Here is an 18,322-nt window from a genome sequence, read left to right as displayed (position 1 = left end):
AGATTTATAGAATGGACCAAAATGCCACTTATCTTAAATTTTATTTATATTGTCACATAGTTTTTCCTGTTAGAACCACCTGTTGGCCACAAGGAAATTCAGGTGGTTTAGTACATTTGTACTAATTATTCCTGAAATTTGCCTCAACAGTGACAACAAAATCCATTAAAATGGGATGCGCACAAATTAGCCTCTGCATTGCAACAAAGATAATAGTCAATAGTAATCGTATCAGCGTGTAGTCCCTGCATTTACCATATGATCCTGCTTTGTCTTCGCCACCTTAATTCCAAGTCACTCACAGCTGCCTGTTGAGGAACAGGATGTTTCAGGGGGAATTGTTTTCTTGTCACGTGACCAGCTTGTCAGGCAGTCAGTGAACTACAAACAGAAAGCTCTGACCGAGCAAGTCCCTCTTTTGTTCATTTGGTTTTCCTTTTTCCAGTTGTTTCAAAACTTGGCCCACAGAAACATCACTTTCATATTGCTCCTCGCAGACGGGAGGAATACAAGGTAAATGCTTTCTTGTCTCTTATAGTCTGTTTGCCTAGTATACACTGGCTTTTGTGTGGCTTAAACCTGTACAGTGTAACATGAACTGGAGCCAAGATGCATCACATGCTTTGCAGAGACATGTTGATTGGCCAGTGCTGCAGCTCTGTTACTGTATGTAATGGCAACCAGTGCTGGTCTTTGATTTGAGAGTTGAATGAATCTGGCATTGTGTGGCATGATGGCTTTGGCAGTGGGACTCTCTGCACGTGGCTACATCGTTTCCCTGGACATTTCTTCTGTTTGTGACATGCCATATAACATCAAGTTATATAACAGCAAGAACAGCATATAACAGCAAGTTTAAAATGTCTGTCTTGTCTGAGTGAGTCTCTCTCCTCTGGAGAAAACTTGCCAACTCAGTTCTGAAGGGAGTTTGAAATTGAATCTTTGAAACTGTCTGTTTGGTGCACTGCCAGTGAAAATGTGAGTCAAGAACAGAGAAAATGTTATTTGATTTGAAAAATTGATTGTCTGTTTGTCAGTGTTTCTGTGGAATTGAATTGTCAGGATTAATGGAGGGAACTGTATTGAGATATGTATAAAAAATGCAAACAAGTCACCCTCCTCTGGGCAGGTGACAGAAAGTTTGCACTGATTTATAGTTACGGGACAGCATCATATTACAACATTACCACTAGCTTGGATGTTCATACTCCTTTTCTCATCTCCTTTATACCTAATTATTTTTTATGATTGTTCATTTGTGATTTTGTTCAGAATGAAGCAGTAGCAAGTACAGTCTAAATATTTCATTTTCCTGTAGTTAACAAGTGAAAGTGGTTAAAGTGGTCAACACATTTCACTTCTTTTAGTAACAGTGGTATTTTGTTCATCATGTCAGGCCAAATAAATGTTATTTATGGTGAACTTAATAAAGAGTTGCACCTGTGTGGCAGGACACAGTTTAATGAATCTTCTGTGTTTGGTTAAGGGGCAGCTAATGGAGTCAGCTGTGCTTGAACCCACAATGTGAGAGCTGAGTAAAGGACGTCAGGCTGGTTGGAAATGTAAATAGAGTTAATTGCCTGGCTGTAAATGAACAGATTACGTGTTTTGCCTTGTGGTGATATGGCAGTCATTACATCCATTTGGCTTTATGGACCCAATTTATTAATAGGAGACAAATAAATCTAAAAGTGCAGTAAATAAAGAATGGAAATTGGATGATGTATAGTGTAGTCACAGGGGAGCCAACTTGACCTTTAAGCTCTAACATGACTCACTGAGGAGATCAGCCTGATAACATGGGGACATGATTCAATATAAACCATTGCACTTCGTCCTTAGCTTTTATCAACAAATTTAAGTAAGCTTTAGGTTTCTGTCGTGTCTTATACAACGTTTATCAATAGCTGGTATAAATTCTCAAATCAGGGTTAAGTGCATTGCTGTTAGAGTAGAGTGTGTGAGACGTGACATGGAGATTTTGTATATACGCAGGTAACAAAGATGAAGGACTAGCTGCAACAATATGCGGCCAATGTCTAAAGCAAAGTATGTGTGGAATTGAACTTACAAAAACATACACTCACATATGGTCATAATAGCATGTATATTTTTTGGATTAAAATGTATTATTATTATGTTTATTATTTCACTTATTTTGGCAGTTTCACAGAGCTTGTAGATTTGAGCACAGCAAAATGACTTTTTATGCCATGATGGTTTTGGATATCATTAAACAAACAGTCTTTATTAATTTATCTCTATATATTCATACATTTCTTTTTCTGTCTCTCGGCTTGCTTTTTTGAGTAAGAAGTGCATCCTCCAAGAATACTGTGCAACTGTGAAATGCTGAAGAATGGAAAGTTGTATATGTACTGGGGCAGGTCAGGTTTGACGACTGAATGCAACGGTAGCCAGAGAACAGCGAAATGGATGACTCATTGTTGATGTCTGAGTGAAGTGGGGAAGAGGCAGCTGTTTGAGTGGGGTACTTCTACCAGGGTATATTCAGTCTAAACACATTATTGTATATAAACCAGAGTGATGGGGACATTTGGATGTGGGCTTTCACTTTAATTTCCCCTTTGATCTATGATGTTTGTTATAATGGAGGTTCTGTTTCTACACCATATATCCCAGTGCTGTGTCAGTGCACAGCAGATGTCGTCCTTCATTTGGTTTTATCAGATCATCAAAAGACAAATACAAGCAGAACAAGTAAGAATGTTTCTTTTTCTTTTTATCGTCCCCTTTTGATATTGTTCTCCATGAAAATGGAACCAGTTTTTTCCCCCATGCGGCATCTGTTGCTGCCACTGCCAGTTTAAGAGGTGGTATTTGTTCAGTGCAGATCTGGGCTTTGTCTGGGACTGAGAAACAAACGGCTTGGGCTGCACAGCGGTCTGTGGCCCAAGGCGTCGGGCAGTATCCAAGCTGTCACCGGGAAACCGGCATTGTTTTTCAGCTTTTGGCCAGAGGAAACACTCAGGTTTATTGTTAATTAGCCCTTGCTGTCCGCCTGGGCTACAAGGCCAGGAAAGGAGCTGGAGCAAAGCTGGCTTGATCTGACAGACAGTGCGATCGATTTTCCCCTCTGCAGCGGTGCAGGGCCTGACAGTGCCCTCTCTGGAAGCATGATTCAGAGACTGAGCTAGTCATTTCCTCCCGCTTACAGAAGGAGGGGCAGAGTGACAATGTCGACGTGAGTGCACGGAAAGAAACTTTGCCCTGACGATCGTTTAGTTTCTGTTGTTGTGATCACTTCATTCAGTCCTAAATGAATTATATTTGATGCATCAATTTGACATATATCTAGAGTCCCCAGAGTTCCTACATGGATGTCTGTTCTGTCTTACGTCTACGCAAAAACAACTGCTTTTACTGTGACATTATCATGGATAGCAGTCAAATATGAACCTTTGGTCACATGAAAATGAGACAAGCCCTTATTATCAAATCAATACCCAAGGGTATTGGTTATACCTTGGGTATTGATTTGATAAGGGCTTGGCCTGAAATTATTCACCATGGGAACACTCTTACATGTATGTGTAAAATATGATGGCTCAGAGCTTTGTCCTCAATTGTGAGTAGAGAAGTCATTTCTTCAGCAATGGTTAGATATACACCACATTCAGTTTGGCAGTCACTGGCATGAATGGAAAAATGTTGTGAAGGAAATTGGTCAAAGAAATATTTGGCTAAATGTGTTACGGAAGAACTAAGATTAAAACTGGTTCTGTGTCTTGTTCATTCTAGAGAAATGTAAGCTAAGTATCTTTTTAGTACTCGTCTAATATATTAGTAAACATGATTTTGCTTTCATTAAAGTAGTTGCTTTTTCCATATGGCATTTATGGCCATATTGTAAATCTATTCATTATAAACAGTAATTTTGTAAGTTTCATCAAATTCATAAACAATAAACTAATTTGGCACTGGTGCAACTTTTTTCCTCTAGTCTTTTACAAATCAGCAAAGCATAACAAAGCGTCAAAGGCATGCATGCAATTTATTGCAGCTGGTAAAATAGTGATCGGTCTTGCAGTTTATAATTCACTTTTATTTACTACCTGAATGATAAATGGCCAGTAGCACAAGCAGTAAAATGAAATGGAAATAAATGGACAATAAACCAATCATTGAACTTTGCGAATGAAAGAATAATGATTGTTTTATTACACTATTTATACATTTAAGGTCATGGTTTGGGAGTAATGTTGCTGATGTCTACAGGCCTTACAGAAGCCCTGGGCATCTTCAGGGATGACAGAAGCCATGTTTGGAAATGCAGCTGAACAGTGGGTCTGCCCCAATGACAGACAGCTAGCACTTCGAGCAAAGTAAGTACAGGCTCCCCTTACATTCAGCTAATGTATCTGATCATTTCAGTGAATAAACTGCGAACAACCGCTTCCGGTATCCATCAATGAGTTTCTTACAATGCTCTGCTGGAATTTTAGACCATTCTTCTTTGGCAAACTGCTCCAGCTCCCTGAGATTTGAAGGGTGCCTTCTCCAAACTGCCATTTTCAGATCTCTCCACAAGTGTTCTATGGGATTCAGGTCTGGACTCATTGCTGGCCACTTTAGAAGTCTCCAGTGCTTTCCCTCAAACCATTTTCTAGTGCTTTTTGAAGTGTGCTTTGGGTCATTGTCCTGCTGGAAGACCCATGACCTCTGAGGGAGACCCAGCTTTCTCACACTGGGCCCTACATTACGCTGCAAAATTTGTTGGTAGTCTTCAGACTTCATAATGCCATGCACACGGTCAAGCAGTCCAGTGCCAGAGGCAGCAAAGCAACCCCAAAACATCAGGGAACCTCTGCCATGTTTGACTGTGGGGACCGTGTTCTTTTCTTTGAAGGCCTCGTTTTTTTTCCTGTAAACTCTATGTTGATGCCTTTTCCCAAAAAGCTCTACTTTTGTCTCATCTGACCAGAGAACATTCTTCCAAAATGTTTTTGGCTTTCTCAGGTAAGTTTTAGCAAACTCCAGCCTGGCTTTTTTATGTCTCTGGGTCAGAAGTGGAGTCTTCCTGGGTATCCTACCATAGAGTCCCTTTTCATTCAGACACCGACGGATAGTACGGGTTGACACTGTTGTACCCTCGGACTGCAGGACAGCTTGAACTTGTCTGGATGTTAGTCGAGGTTCTTTATCCACCATCCGCACAATCTTTCGTTGAAATCTCTCGTCAATTTTTCTTTTCCGTCCACATCTAGGGAGGTTAGCCACAGTGCCATGGGCTTTAAACCTATTAATGACACTGCGCACGGTAGACACAGGAACATTCAGGTCTTTGGAGATGGACTTGTAGCCTTGAGATTGCCCATGCTTCCTCACAATTTTGCTTCTCAAGTCCTCAGACAGTTCTTTGGTCTTCTTTCTTTTCTCCATGTGTGAGGTTTGTAGTTTTGTAACCCTCAGTTGCAGTAAGAAATTATAATTTGCAGTGTTTGTTTAGCAAACACAAATGGATTGGTGTTAACCAATGTTCTTTTAAATGAAATGCTCCCTTTGCACCCCTTTATTCACAATACTACACATCCCTTCAATCAAAACTGCTAATGTCTTCTGATAATCTAATCGGGCTCATATAAATTGACTGTATATTTAAAAGTTGGATTCCCTCTTCAAAAAAGGCAATTAAAAATATTGTACCCAACAACGCGCGAGAAAGGGGTCTATAGTTAGCATTAGTATGCATTTTTGACTAAGTTTTTAAATGTTTGTCATGTTGTCTGTGTAGCAGCTCACTAATTTAGTAATTTAGTAATGATTAATAGGATTGACAGTTGATTGATTAATTACATAGTTCAAGCCAGGAAGTGGCGATGGCTTGTATACCTTTATTTTATCACTGATTATGCTCCATAAGAAAGGCGTAGACCTGTGCCTGTGTGTAATAAGTGCAGGAGTCAGTAAAGCTTTAGAAACACTGTACTATTCCCAAGTGTGTTTGGAATCTGTTTGGATGTGAGCTCTGCTATAGGACTGCTCTAGTACTGATCCGAGGGCGATCCGACCTCAGTGAGGCAAACTCGGAGGCGCCTCAGGGTGAAACCCCAGTGTGACCGTTTGCTGCCTACAGCAGCCGTGAACGTTACGGCTTGAGCTTTTTCGGCTTGGCTGTCGCCCCGTGTGTCGCAGGCTGCAGACGGGCTGGTCTGTGCACACGTTCCGCACGGACCGGCAGAGGCGGAGCCAGGCGCTGGACGAGCGGGAGCTGGACATCATCCTGGGCGTCGTCCGCAGGGCGGAGCAGCTGGACCAGACGGAGCAGCGCAGGATCGGGTATGACGAGGATGGGGCCCCGAGTCAAAGGGGTTCCTCTCGGTATTCAGCTGTGGCACAGTCCAGCCCGGTGCCACTGTGCCTGCTGGCTTCTTAGCCCTGACAGTTTATGAGATGGCTGAGATTCAGAAGCAATTTAAATGGCCTCAGTTTCAATCAAGTCACTGTGAGCTCAGCTGGTGCATAGCGCAGCTGATGCACAGGATTCCGTGACAACCCCCCTGCCATGATGTAATTTCCTATCATCAACCGTAGCATTTAGAAATTACTGCATGTGGCGCGATCGTAAATAATCCTCCCAGCCATTGTGGAAGGGACCCAGGCTGGATACTACACCCTTTGGAGGGATGCCCTCTTGGATGAAATGAGTAAAGAGAACACTATGCAGAAATGAAAACAGTTTATATAGCCAGTAAAGAACGATTTTCATACAAAAGAGTCTGTATTGCAGAATTAGACTGTGTGGTCTAATAACCAGCACAGTAAATGAAGTTCATGTATAATGAACATGTGTACATTTTAAATATTTTACACATTTTGCCAAAAATTAGCTTTGATTTGGTGGCACTGGCATGTTCTCTCATCAAATGTCCTTAGCAACCAGATTTTCTTGAAATCAAGAAATTGAAAAGATATTTTTTTAAAGCAGGTTATTAATATGTGGAATTTAGCCAGTAATTTATCCAGAAATGTTTTCTTCATAGATCTTACACTATACACATGCACTACACAATACTAATGCATAAATTCATGATGTAGATATGTGTACATCAGTCGATTTTGTCCTATGTGAATGTGCATCAGAATAGTTTCCTCTGTGAGTGCAGTATAGCTGAGAGAGTGAGCATCGTTTCCTCTCTGAGCGGTGTATGGATGAGTGTACATTGTGTGAGAGTTGTGTTTTGGTATGCATTATCGCTCGCTTTGTTGGTGAAGGTTCTGAGCGACCGCAGTTCACACTTTGTGCTGTCACTTGGCATTGGCTGCTGAAGGGTGCTTCTCACTGTGTTTGTCAGGAGGCTGGTGGAGCGTCTGGAGAACATGAGGAAGAGTGCAGTGGGGAACGGCCTGTCCCAGTGTCTGCTGTGCGGAGAGCTCTTAGGCCTGCTGGGAACACCCTCTGTGTTCTGCCAGGATTGCCGTAAGGTATGCTTCTCCCCTCCCACACCCCTGACACTCTGTGACCTCCATTCAATTCATCACACGCTCCTGTAACTCCACCTTATTCCTGGAAAGCCGCAGTGTCTGCGGGCTTTTGTTTCAGACTGACACTGAACCAAGTGATATAACAAGATAGGGCTTTCTGACTGAATGAATATAGTTTTCCTTCCTTGTTCTGAGGGCTTTGCTGGAAAACCCTGCACAATGTGCCCGTCAGGGTGGAGCAGGGTGGAGCTTTACATTACTGTGTCACCTCACCAGACACCCTTATGCAGGGTTGTATTGCTACCCATTTATACAGCTGAAATGCACTGAAGCAATTCAGGTTAAGTACAGTAATCTCTCACTTTTGGTTGGGATTTGTGAAATATCGTTTATGTCATTTTGTGGTTTTATTTATAAGCCACTGCCACAACTGGAGGGAGGACAAGTTTTGAGGTCCAAGGCCCTATCCAAAAGTTGGTTAGATGAATTCCTTGGCCTTCTCACATGAGACTACATTTCAGTGCACTGGGTCCTTGAACATACCATTTTGGTATAACTTGAGCCAACTGCTGATTTCAGATTCCTTTGAGCACTTTCTCTCGCTGGTTGGTGTAAAAGCTTTTAGCAAAATGTACACATTTGCTCAGCTGTATTGACAGGATAATTGCATTATTTATTTAACTAAACACAGTCTCATTTCACAGTTCAAATAACACTGGCAGAAAGACAACTTTTTGATTTGGGTCACTGATGTTTTCAGTGCCAATATTATGGGATACGTTATCCTTCTTCACTCCCTTTTCTGCCCACAAAATTTGATTGTTTTTTTTTTTCTCTCTAATAGAAAGGACTCCTGTCTTTTATATTACATTTGACAATATTGACGGTGATCTGAGTAAGTAAATGCACATACTGAGAGGAGAGATTGTGTGATGAGTAGATATAAGAATGACATCTGTCTGTTTCCTGATGGGCACAATAGCTGGGTCCCACCTGGGATCCAAACCTAGATCAATCTATGGTCAGCCATCCAGTTCCTGGTTCTTTTGTCTGCTCTAACTTCATCAAAACCCAGCTTCTGGGTGTCTGTGACAAGTTTATACACCTCCCCACAGTTAGGTTGGGTGCAATGCATGTTCCCTGTGGGTTCTTCAGAATGTTAGTGTGTGCGTACAACCTATGTGTCCTCTCATTTTACATCATGTCTTTTTTTTGAGGATTTGCCACTATTTTAGGATTTGATTTCATTGCAGTGAACCTTTCTTACTGACATAGCAGGCCCCACTAGATTCTGAGGACCTCACCGAAGTGTTACAAAGCTAAGACCGGTGTCCTGTAGCCTGTTCCATTTGTCACTCTGCAGTGTCAAGCAGACGTTAATTTTCTTAGCCAGTGGCTCTCTGTCTGCCCCTGCTCATCTGTGGTACAGGAGAGCTCCCTGGTACTTAGATTTAATGAAATCAAGTCAAAGGAAATTAAAGCGCAGGAGGCAACCGTTTCCCTGGGACTCTGAGGGTAAATGCAATAAGGGCAGCAACAGCACCAGCAGGGGAACTGATAGTCTGCCGGTGATTGTGCAGCTGGATTTCTGGCAGGGAAACAGCCTTTTTTTTTTCCACAGTGCAGAAGCTGGCAAGCATCCTGTTTACTTTTAAGGTGACGTCATGCATCAGAGAGCACCGCTTCTAACCAGTGGCCTTGTGGTTAAAGTGTAAACACTCACCCCAAAGGCTATCAGTTAAATATCCAGTCATCTAGGGTGGCAGACCGCACACTTCTGGACTTAAAGAATGGTACCCATTTCCTCTCTTCTCGCAGTCAGGATTAAAAGAGGTGGAGTGGGCTATGAAGGCCCTGTGATAGGTTGTCGTCCTGTCCAGAGGGTACATTTGCCCATTAGCCCCTTCAAGGTACAGAAAGAGATTATGTTCCAGTCCACTAAGCAACCTGGCTCTTACACAGCTCCTGTGCTTTTCAGCAGAGTCACGAGTGTTCATAATTGCTTATCTTACGTAAAGTACTCTGCAGTCTGGCCAGCTCTATATTTAGAAGCAGGTAGGAAAGTCAATCAACCTGTGCAAGTTTCTGTGTGTGATTATAAAGGATGCAAATGCTAAGAAAGAGAGAATTCCATAAGGTCAAGAGACAGATAAACAAGAGAGAAATAATTAAGGTTCAGAATGAATCTTAACTCCAGTGTGATTGGTATAAAAAAGATAATTAAAAAAAACTGAATTACTACTACTTGAATATTCATTTTTCCATACACTTTTGGTTCATGATTGTGACTACCAAACTCATTATTTTGTGTACACTGCAAAAAATCCAAATCTCACCAAGCATATTTGTCTCTTTTCAAGTCAAAATATCTCTTTACACTTAATATAAGACACAGTCACCAAACAAGCAAAGTTTCCTTGAGCTACAAGGACTTGTTTTTAGACGGTGCATCTTGAATATCTTGTTTGGTGAAACTGTCTTGAAAACATCTTACTTTGAGTGGTATATCAAATTAAGCAAGCCTTTTTGACAAGTCAGAAGGTTTTTAAACTGCATGACACAAAAACGCTTCCTAATACCAGTTAAAAATGGATAGAAATTAGTTAATTTTAAGATCCCTTTCAAGAAATCTTGGCAAGTGTATTTCCACTAGTTCCATTGGCAGATTTTTTCACTTATTACTAGCAAAAAACACCTTGTATTAATTATTTTATTTCTTATTTTTGAAGGGCTGTTTTTTGCAGTGTACTAAATATTCCAGGAAAAAAGTCACTCTTAGATTAGGTGCTCAGAATAAATTGCAGTGCAGCTCTGAATCTGGGCCTGAGAGTGTTTTACTCATAAAGATTGTCACAGTGATTTATGTACCACTGCTCTCGAACCATTTTGGTGCGTAACCATAACAATCAGTAGAATTAATGATTGGGTTGCATTCAAAAAAGAATGAAAGATTTCTTTAATTCATTAATTGATTTATTCCAACAAACATAAACCAAACAAAACAATGTTTGGCCTGTAAAGCCTTCTTCAGTGTGCAAGTTTGCTCTCTTTTCTGTTCTAAATAGTCATCAGCTGGGTGCTATTCCTTGGCTCATAATAACGATAAATGCAGATGTGTACTTGTCAGTTCAGTTAACCTGTAAGATGTGATTGACAATTAACATTACAAAACACGGAAAGGATCAAATGCTTCAGGCACAAAGAAAATAATAAAATCAAATATGTAGCAGGTACTGGGGCATGAAAAAAAATTGATAGCCTGCTCTGGTCTCAGGCTGACAGCCTTCATTGACCATATTTGTAAATGTTAATCATGCAAATAATTCTCTAAAATTGTATGCTCTTATTTTGCATGCATTTTTGAGTGCCTGTCATTAAGTTATTTTTGAAAACTCAGGAAAGACTCAATGAAACTCCTTGAAGGAAATAGTCTATGTGCACTAACCAGCTGTTTGTTGCATATTTAAGTGCCATTTAACAAGGAATAATCTATTAAAACGTAAGTAGTTGTAATGTCAGTTTTGCAGTAAAATAATGCAACAAGATAGTAAGCTGTGTTCAACAAAATGTAGTGTGATGTAACCAGGGGAACTTTATTTGGTAGCAAAACAAAATAAACAATGAAATGAACAAAAAATCAGTGTACAGCCCTCTGGGCTGCTAGGCTGCTTACCAGCAACACTCAGTGGGGACAGGCATAAGACTAGCTGCGCAACAGGGTTAGGACAAGATACAGATGAAATAGTCATCCAACAACAAAAAAAAGTCAAACTGAAGTTCCATTGCTAGTTCACACAGCAATTTTTTACAGCAGCGTTTCCCAAACCTCTCCTGGAGGACCCCTTGTCCTGCATGTTTTAGATCTCTCCCTGCTCCAACACAGCTGATGGGACACAGCACAAGGACAGAGACCTTTTGGTCCTTACATTTTGGAAGATTTTGCTGGAAAATGTGCACCACCTCTTACCTAACAGGAAGTTATTAATTAAACACAAAGTCTTTTGTCACTAATGTCATTTGTAAAACTTAATACTGAAAATTCAGTCATCTTCTGACTAAACTGGGGCTTAAATGGGTCTTAAATTTCAGTTTTATTTGTTATGTTTTCTTTGACATGGGATTTTTAATGTTGGAGCTTGTACAATCTTGAAAGTTGAAAGATTACTGTATTTAATAGGATCATTAGTTTGATATTTATAAAGCATTTCAGTAACAATGCTTGATTTCATCAGTAATTTCAAGTTCTGTGTTATAGAAGTCATATTTGGTGTAATTACGTTTATCACTGTTACACAACACATTATGAACATTTGTCTACTGTGAGCTGTAACAATAATATCTTAATGCTTGTGCTAGTTTGTGTGAGCAGAATTATTAGAAAGGCTCCACTGCATATCAAACAATTAAATTAACTGTATTAAATTAATTACTAAATGGAAAGTCATTTTCGCTAGCTCAGACTGAACAATTTAAAGTCCTGCAGTAACCATACTTCACCATATGGTTGCAGCAAAGGTCTCTCTTGGCAAAACTGTTAGTGTAAACAAGAAGTTGCATTGTTTCATTAAAGAGGCCAAAGGAATATAACTGGTGATGACTCATTTTTTAAAATGCTATTGGTGGTTGTTTAATGAATCGTGTTCAAGGACAGCAATAAATCAGTCAAACATTTAATAGCTTAAATTGATAACAATATATAATGCATTTGGTTTACATCCAGTGTTTCAAGAGTCATGCCAATCTTCATTACTTGAGGTCACAGATGTTAGAAGGAACATCCTTTCAAAAGCATATGAACCGTTCTTTTGAGGCACAAGGAGAGCTGATTTTCTGTGTGGTTTTAAATCATTAAAAGGCCAAAATAAAAAGGGCACACTACACAATGTCCCTCTCATGTAGAGCACTATATGGGCCAGCAGAGGGCAGTGTATCACCGAAGACAGGACTGACTTGACTGGCTTCCGATCGTGGCCACTGTGATGCCTTGGGATGTTTGGAATATTAAGGACATTTGCCGTCAGTCCTCACAGTCCACATTGAAATAAAGCGATTACCTGGCCAAGGCCAGGGAGGGTACAGAGCCCAGATGGCTGGAGGTGAATCACTGGCTTCCCTTTGCTATTCCATATGATGAGAGGGAGGCGTGAGACATATGGTGACCTCATGTTTGAATCTGAGAGACCATGCTTCAGTGCCACGTACTCCACTGATGGAAGGAAACTCAGAAACTGTGAAAAGTGTGACCTTCAGGGGCATCTGAGATCCGCTTTTAAAATGCAAAAAATAGTGTGTGTTGCTCCATATCTCATGCATCTGAACATTGTGCAGTGCTCTTATTCCATTTACCTTTAGTGTCGGTTGTCGGTTACCATCAGTGTTTACAGAAATGCCACCTTCTTGCTTCCACATGAGCTAATGAACTGTGGTACTCTCATGCAGTGAAACAAGATCTTTTTAAAGTAATCAGCTTCAATCCAACGGAAAGTGTGCACTAAAATGGTGAGCTGGTAGGTGCTTTCAAAATGAATAAATAAATAAGTAAATAAATTAATAAATATAGAAATGTCAATGCTTCTACATTGTCATTTACTTATTTCAGTTGCTTATTACTTAGCCACCTGCTGATGCAGATATGGCTGATTTTCATCAGATACTGATGCCTGCCTCTGCACAATTCCACTTAAAAGCAAGAACAAAATGTACAAATGGGAGTTGTTGTAGCAGGTGTCACTGACTTGCTAAATATTTAATATTCAGATGTGACAAACTTTGAGCCCTTTTCTCCTTACTAGTATTTTTTTGTCCTTTTGACATTTTTGTCCCACTTTTCCTTCGTTAACCTACTGTAACAGTACCAGCAAGCAAAAAATAGTTACAGTGTGTCTGTAGTGTCAAAACTATATAGCGAGTAACTCACAGGAAATACAGTTAATGTAGTGTTTTAATCATGTAAGATGTCACTGATTTACGGAAAATCACACCTAAGTTTAGTAGTAGGAAACATTCTGGGATATTTGGATCCTAGCCTAACGGGATGCAAATATTCCGGACGAAAGCTCACAGCAGATACATAATTTTCTACATAATTTTTTGTGCTGCTTGTTCCTTTAATGACGGCATTGCTTTGCTAAAACACTTTTTCCAATGTACCAATGTGTCAAATTGGTATTTTTTATTTTTTATTCCTTTTCTTATCCAAGATGGGCTTTACATTCTGTCCCAGATTTTCCCTTTGTCACATAGAGGAGAAAAGTGATAGGCTATCCATTTAAGACTAGCTCCTCTGTAGCTTCTCATTGAAACGGATTACCATGGTCAGATGTCTCCCTGATTTGGAAGTGAAGACGAAGCTGTGTAGCTGGAAACCACTTAGCGGGAGACCCTTATGGGAGATGGCGGAGGAGGAGTTCACGGGTGCGCGGCCCCCACATGCATGCGAGTGCTTCCTCAGACTAAAAATACAGACCGCTTCCGTAAAGGCATAATTATGGACCCCATTTCTCAGGCTTTCTTTCCCCTTTCGCTTTATGAATCGTGACTTAACGGCTCTTCCTCCTCTTTCTTTCTTTATTTTTTTTCCAAAAGTACAATTATCAGGGTACTTAGATGGATTGTCAAAGATGAGTTTGCTGATTTAACTTTTCCTGATGGATGTAGATTGCCTTGTCTTAAATGCTAGTTCACTGCTCCACGCCATTGGTAATGCTATCCGGAGAGCAGTAAGTGTACCTGGCTCATTTTACTCGTAAAGGATTCATTAAGTTGGAATAAAATCATTTGAAATATAATGGCTTGATCATAGCAAATTTATCATGAAACCGTATGTGATCATGTATACAAAAACCAAATCATTTGTTTGATATCTCAAGATCCCTCTTGAAATTAACGATAGCTTGACAGTTTTTTGGCATGCTGCTGCAAAAGGTCTGGAGAACATTTTGCTGTCCATGCATGTTTAACATTAGTCCAGGGCTCATGCAGGTCCATTATATTCTGCATGTTAATTGTTAAACTGGATTCAGTTTTTTTATGCCTGATGCTCAGTACATAATCTCAATTCCTTGCCTTTTCAACCTTTCTTCCAAATTTTTTTGCCATATATATATGTATATATATATATATATATATATATATGTATATATATATATATATATATATATATATATAATATGTATATGTGTGTGTTTGGAATGACAGACATGTTGGTATTGTAGGGATGATAAATGGTTGTTTATAATTAGCAGAAATCAATGGTAATTATAAACCAAATCAAATATAACTGCATAACCTTTACAAAATAGATTTTTTAATATGGAGGATTTGTTGTGAAGGATATTACATCTAGACATCTTAAATTAATATTCATGTCTTATACTACAGTGGGGTTTACAAAAAGAAAAACAAGGGTTTTTAGCCCCAGAGCACTCTTGTTATTTTGCATTTGATTCACACCAACAATAGTAAGTGTAAGACAATAATAATTCAATATGGGATGATACAGAAGAGGAATTATGATTGAAAAAAGACACTCAAATCTGGTGTCATCATTCACTGCACTGTGTACTAAATTTGAGTTGTGGCATGAAGGCTTTTGCTGTGACTAGATTCTAAAAACATTTTCTACATCTTGTATTTGAATAATTGACACTTTAGCAGTGAATACCCTTACAGCTATGCAAGGCATGAATTTGTCAGAGCACTCCCTAGAATAAGCTCTACAGGCTCTGCAGGCCTTAAAAGCAGTTTGGATGCCCTTAATCTACGTTAATTATAGTGGGATTTCTGTTTCTTTCTCCCTGTCAGAAAGTGTGCACGAAGTGTGGAATCGAGACTGTGTGCAGTCAGAGAAGAGCACAGTGGCTGTGCAAAATCTGCAGCGAGCAGAGAGAGGTGAGCAGCGTCCTGGGGTTGTTCTGTGAGAAAATGAACCCAGGGAAAGCTTTTGGTTGTACGGGCCATTTACTTGCAGTGTGCCTGATACTCCCAAAAAAAATACATCTCACAGCCTGAGATGTATTGTCCAAGATGATTTCACCTCAAAGGTATGATTTGATATGCATTTTTGCTCTATAGTGTATACCGATGAGCCAAAACATTATGACCACTCACAGGTGAACTGAATAACGTTGATTATCTCAGAACAAGGGCACATGTCAAGGTCTGGGTAGATTAGGTGGTAAGCGAACAATCAGTTCTCATAGTCAACATGTTGGATGCAGGAGAAATGGGCAGGAGTAAAGATGTGAGCGACTTTGACAAGGGCCAAATTGTTATGGCCAGATGACTGGGTCAGAGCATCTCTGAAACGGCAAGGCTTGTGGGGTGCTCCCGGTCAGCAGTGGTGAGTACCTACCGACAGTGGTCCGAGGAGGGACAAACCACAAACCGGCGACAGGGTGTTGGGCGTTCAAGGCTCATCGATGCGCGAGGGCAACAAAGGCTATTCCGTCTGGTCTGAACCTACAGAAGGTCTACTGTGGCACAAGTCACAGAATTTTTTACGGAATCTTCACAGAAGATTTTAATGATGGTTACGGGAGCAATGTGTCACAACACACAGTGCATCGCATTCCGCTGTGTATGGGGCTGCCTAGCTGCAAACCGTTCAGAGTGCACATGATGCCCCCTGTCCACCATTGAAAGCGCCTACAATGGGCACGCGAGCATTGGAACTGGACCTTGGAGCAGTGCAAGAAGGTCGCCTGGTCCGATGAGTCCCGTTTCTTTGGATGGTCGTGTACATGTGCGCTGTTTACCTGGGGAACTGATGGCATCAGGATGCAACGTGGGAAGACGACAAGCCGGTGGAGGGAGTGTGATGCTCTGGGCAATGTCCTGCTGGTAAACCCTGGGTCGGGCCATTCATGTGGACGTCAATTTGACACATGCCACCCACCTAAGCATCGTTGCAGACCAGGCACACCCCTTCATGGCAATGGTATTCCCTGATGGCAGTGGCATCTTTCAGCAGGGTAATGTGCCCTGCCACACTGCACACATTGTTCGGGAATGGTTTAAGTGTTCAAGGTGTTGCCCTGGCCTCCAAATTCTCCAGATCTTAATTCGAATGAGCATCTGTGGAATGTGCTGGACTGACAAGTCTGATCCACGGTGGCTCCACCTCGCAACTTACGGGACTTGAAGGATCTGCTGCTAATGTTTTGGTGCCAGATACAACAGGACACCTTCAGGGGTCTTGTAGATTACATGCCTCAGCGGATCGGCGCTGTTTTGGCGGTACACGGAGGACCAACAGCATATTAGGCAGGAGGTCATAATGCTTTGGCTGTATTGGTGTATAATTTGATTTTCACAGACTGATTTTACTTTAAGTTTGTAATGAACTCCTTAACAAAATACATTCAGTTTGTGAGGTTGACCATATGAACAGGTAACATTCAGGTGGATGTAGCAATCATTGCAATCTGTTCAAAATCCATGTCAAATCTGTAGTGAGGCTGTGGTGCAGGGTGTTGCATCTTTGTTGAAGTAAACACATGCCTGGACAAATTGTTTCTTAATTGTGTTGCTTTACAAATTGCAGTCAAGCTAATGAATTTCTGTCAGATTTCTCGATCCCAAGTAGTTACTCGAGGCAGTAAAAATTACAATTGTTTCATTGCTGTGATGACTTCTGAATCCTTGGGTATGACTGATTCCCATTATCTCAAAGAAACATACAGCCCAGGCATTGTCTTTGGACTGTTTTATTTGTTGCTCATTCTATGACAGAATGACCTGAAGTCACACATCCTTAATTGCTCAGATTAATCCCTTTTCCTCTCATTAATATACATTCTGCTCTTCATTGCCGTCCTTCATTGTAGCCAATTTGTGTGGAGGCAGTTTATCACATGTACAGCCAACGGCTGTTGTTCATTATGTGTTTTCGTGGTGATAATTGTATTTCTAGGCCCAGATCGAGAGATAAAAGTGTGGACATCTGGAGCCCTTGAGTCATCTTGGCTCCATGTACAGTAAGTTAGGAATCAGTAATGGCTTTCCGTGGCACCAGAGGGCAGACAAAGTGTGCTCCTCCAGGTGCTCAGATAAAGAGCTCTTGTTTTGTGATTTTGAGGCTGAGGGTCATCAAAACTGATGTGAAGCTGAAAGAGTGCCGTCGCTCAGACATGCCGAACCACACAAGCCAGCCTTCTTTGATTGGGTAAAATTGCTCCCGTGTAGCAGATGGGCCCTCACGGCAGGGGAGTTGCCAACCCCCCCCCCCCCCGCCTGCCTTTCCTGTGATTCATAGCACCGCGTGACACACACGACGACTTTATTAAGACATCCCAATGCATGCGGATGCCCTGTGCCAGCCATGCGGGGCGCCTTGCAAAGCCGCAGATCTGAATTGCGGTCTTCTCTGTCCCCGGTGGCGTTTGGGCAGCAGTGCACCCGAGGCATCCTTATCACCACGTCGTCACCGGAATCAAACAGTTTGCGCAAAGCTGTTTTTCAGCAGGCACATTCAGTCTGTCTGGAGGTCTTCTTTCAACTGCTGCTGAAGGCCGTTTTGTACAGGTGCAGATTTAGAATGGTTGAGGCGCTTTGGCACGCGGAACCTAAACTCCAGAGTCCCAGAAGCCTCCAAAAGCTCTTGCTTTTCATCTAGTTAGATATGAGGCATTTATCTTTGTGCCATGGCACATACCCTGAAAGTCATTCTTCCCCATTAGGGAGTGTGAGCTTTGGCCGCTGTAAACTAATCTGTTAAGGAAAATCAGTGTACTGGCAGATCAAGTGCTGTGTTAACTGCAAAACTAAGCATTGTGCATATCAGTTCACAAATTTCAATACACGCCATTCAAATTAAGTGTGACCATTATGAAGTGAATTACAAAAAAGGACAATTACAGCAATTTAGCTGTTTGTG

General features: G+C 41.0%; 1 protein-coding gene across 1 annotated transcript in view; it reads left to right on the top strand.

Annotated features, from left to right (window-relative positions):
• Window positions 1-902: 902 nt before the first annotated feature.
• The window catches only part of LOC118774118 (rab effector Noc2-like), a 59,445-nt gene continuing 42,025 nt past the window's right edge, over window positions 903-18,322 (top strand). The window contains exons 1-5 of the mRNA XM_036523275.1: window positions 903-978; window positions 4,240-4,346; window positions 6,157-6,300; window positions 7,317-7,446; window positions 15,250-15,336. Coding sequence (XP_036379168.1) covers window positions 4,270-4,346; window positions 6,157-6,300; window positions 7,317-7,446; window positions 15,250-15,336 — 438 coding nt within the window. The 5' untranslated portion in view covers window positions 903-978; window positions 4,240-4,269. The remainder of the gene's footprint in view (window positions 979-4,239; window positions 4,347-6,156; window positions 6,301-7,316; window positions 7,447-15,249; window positions 15,337-18,322) is intronic.

This window comes from Megalops cyprinoides, chromosome 3, assembly GCF_013368585.1.
Source record: "Megalops cyprinoides isolate fMegCyp1 chromosome 3, fMegCyp1.pri, whole genome shotgun sequence".
NCBI classification, from domain to species: Eukaryota; Metazoa; Chordata; class Actinopteri; order Elopiformes; family Megalopidae; genus Megalops; species Megalops cyprinoides.
The sequence above is the reverse complement of the archived record's forward strand: the minus strand, read 5'-3'. Positions and strand labels throughout refer to the sequence as shown.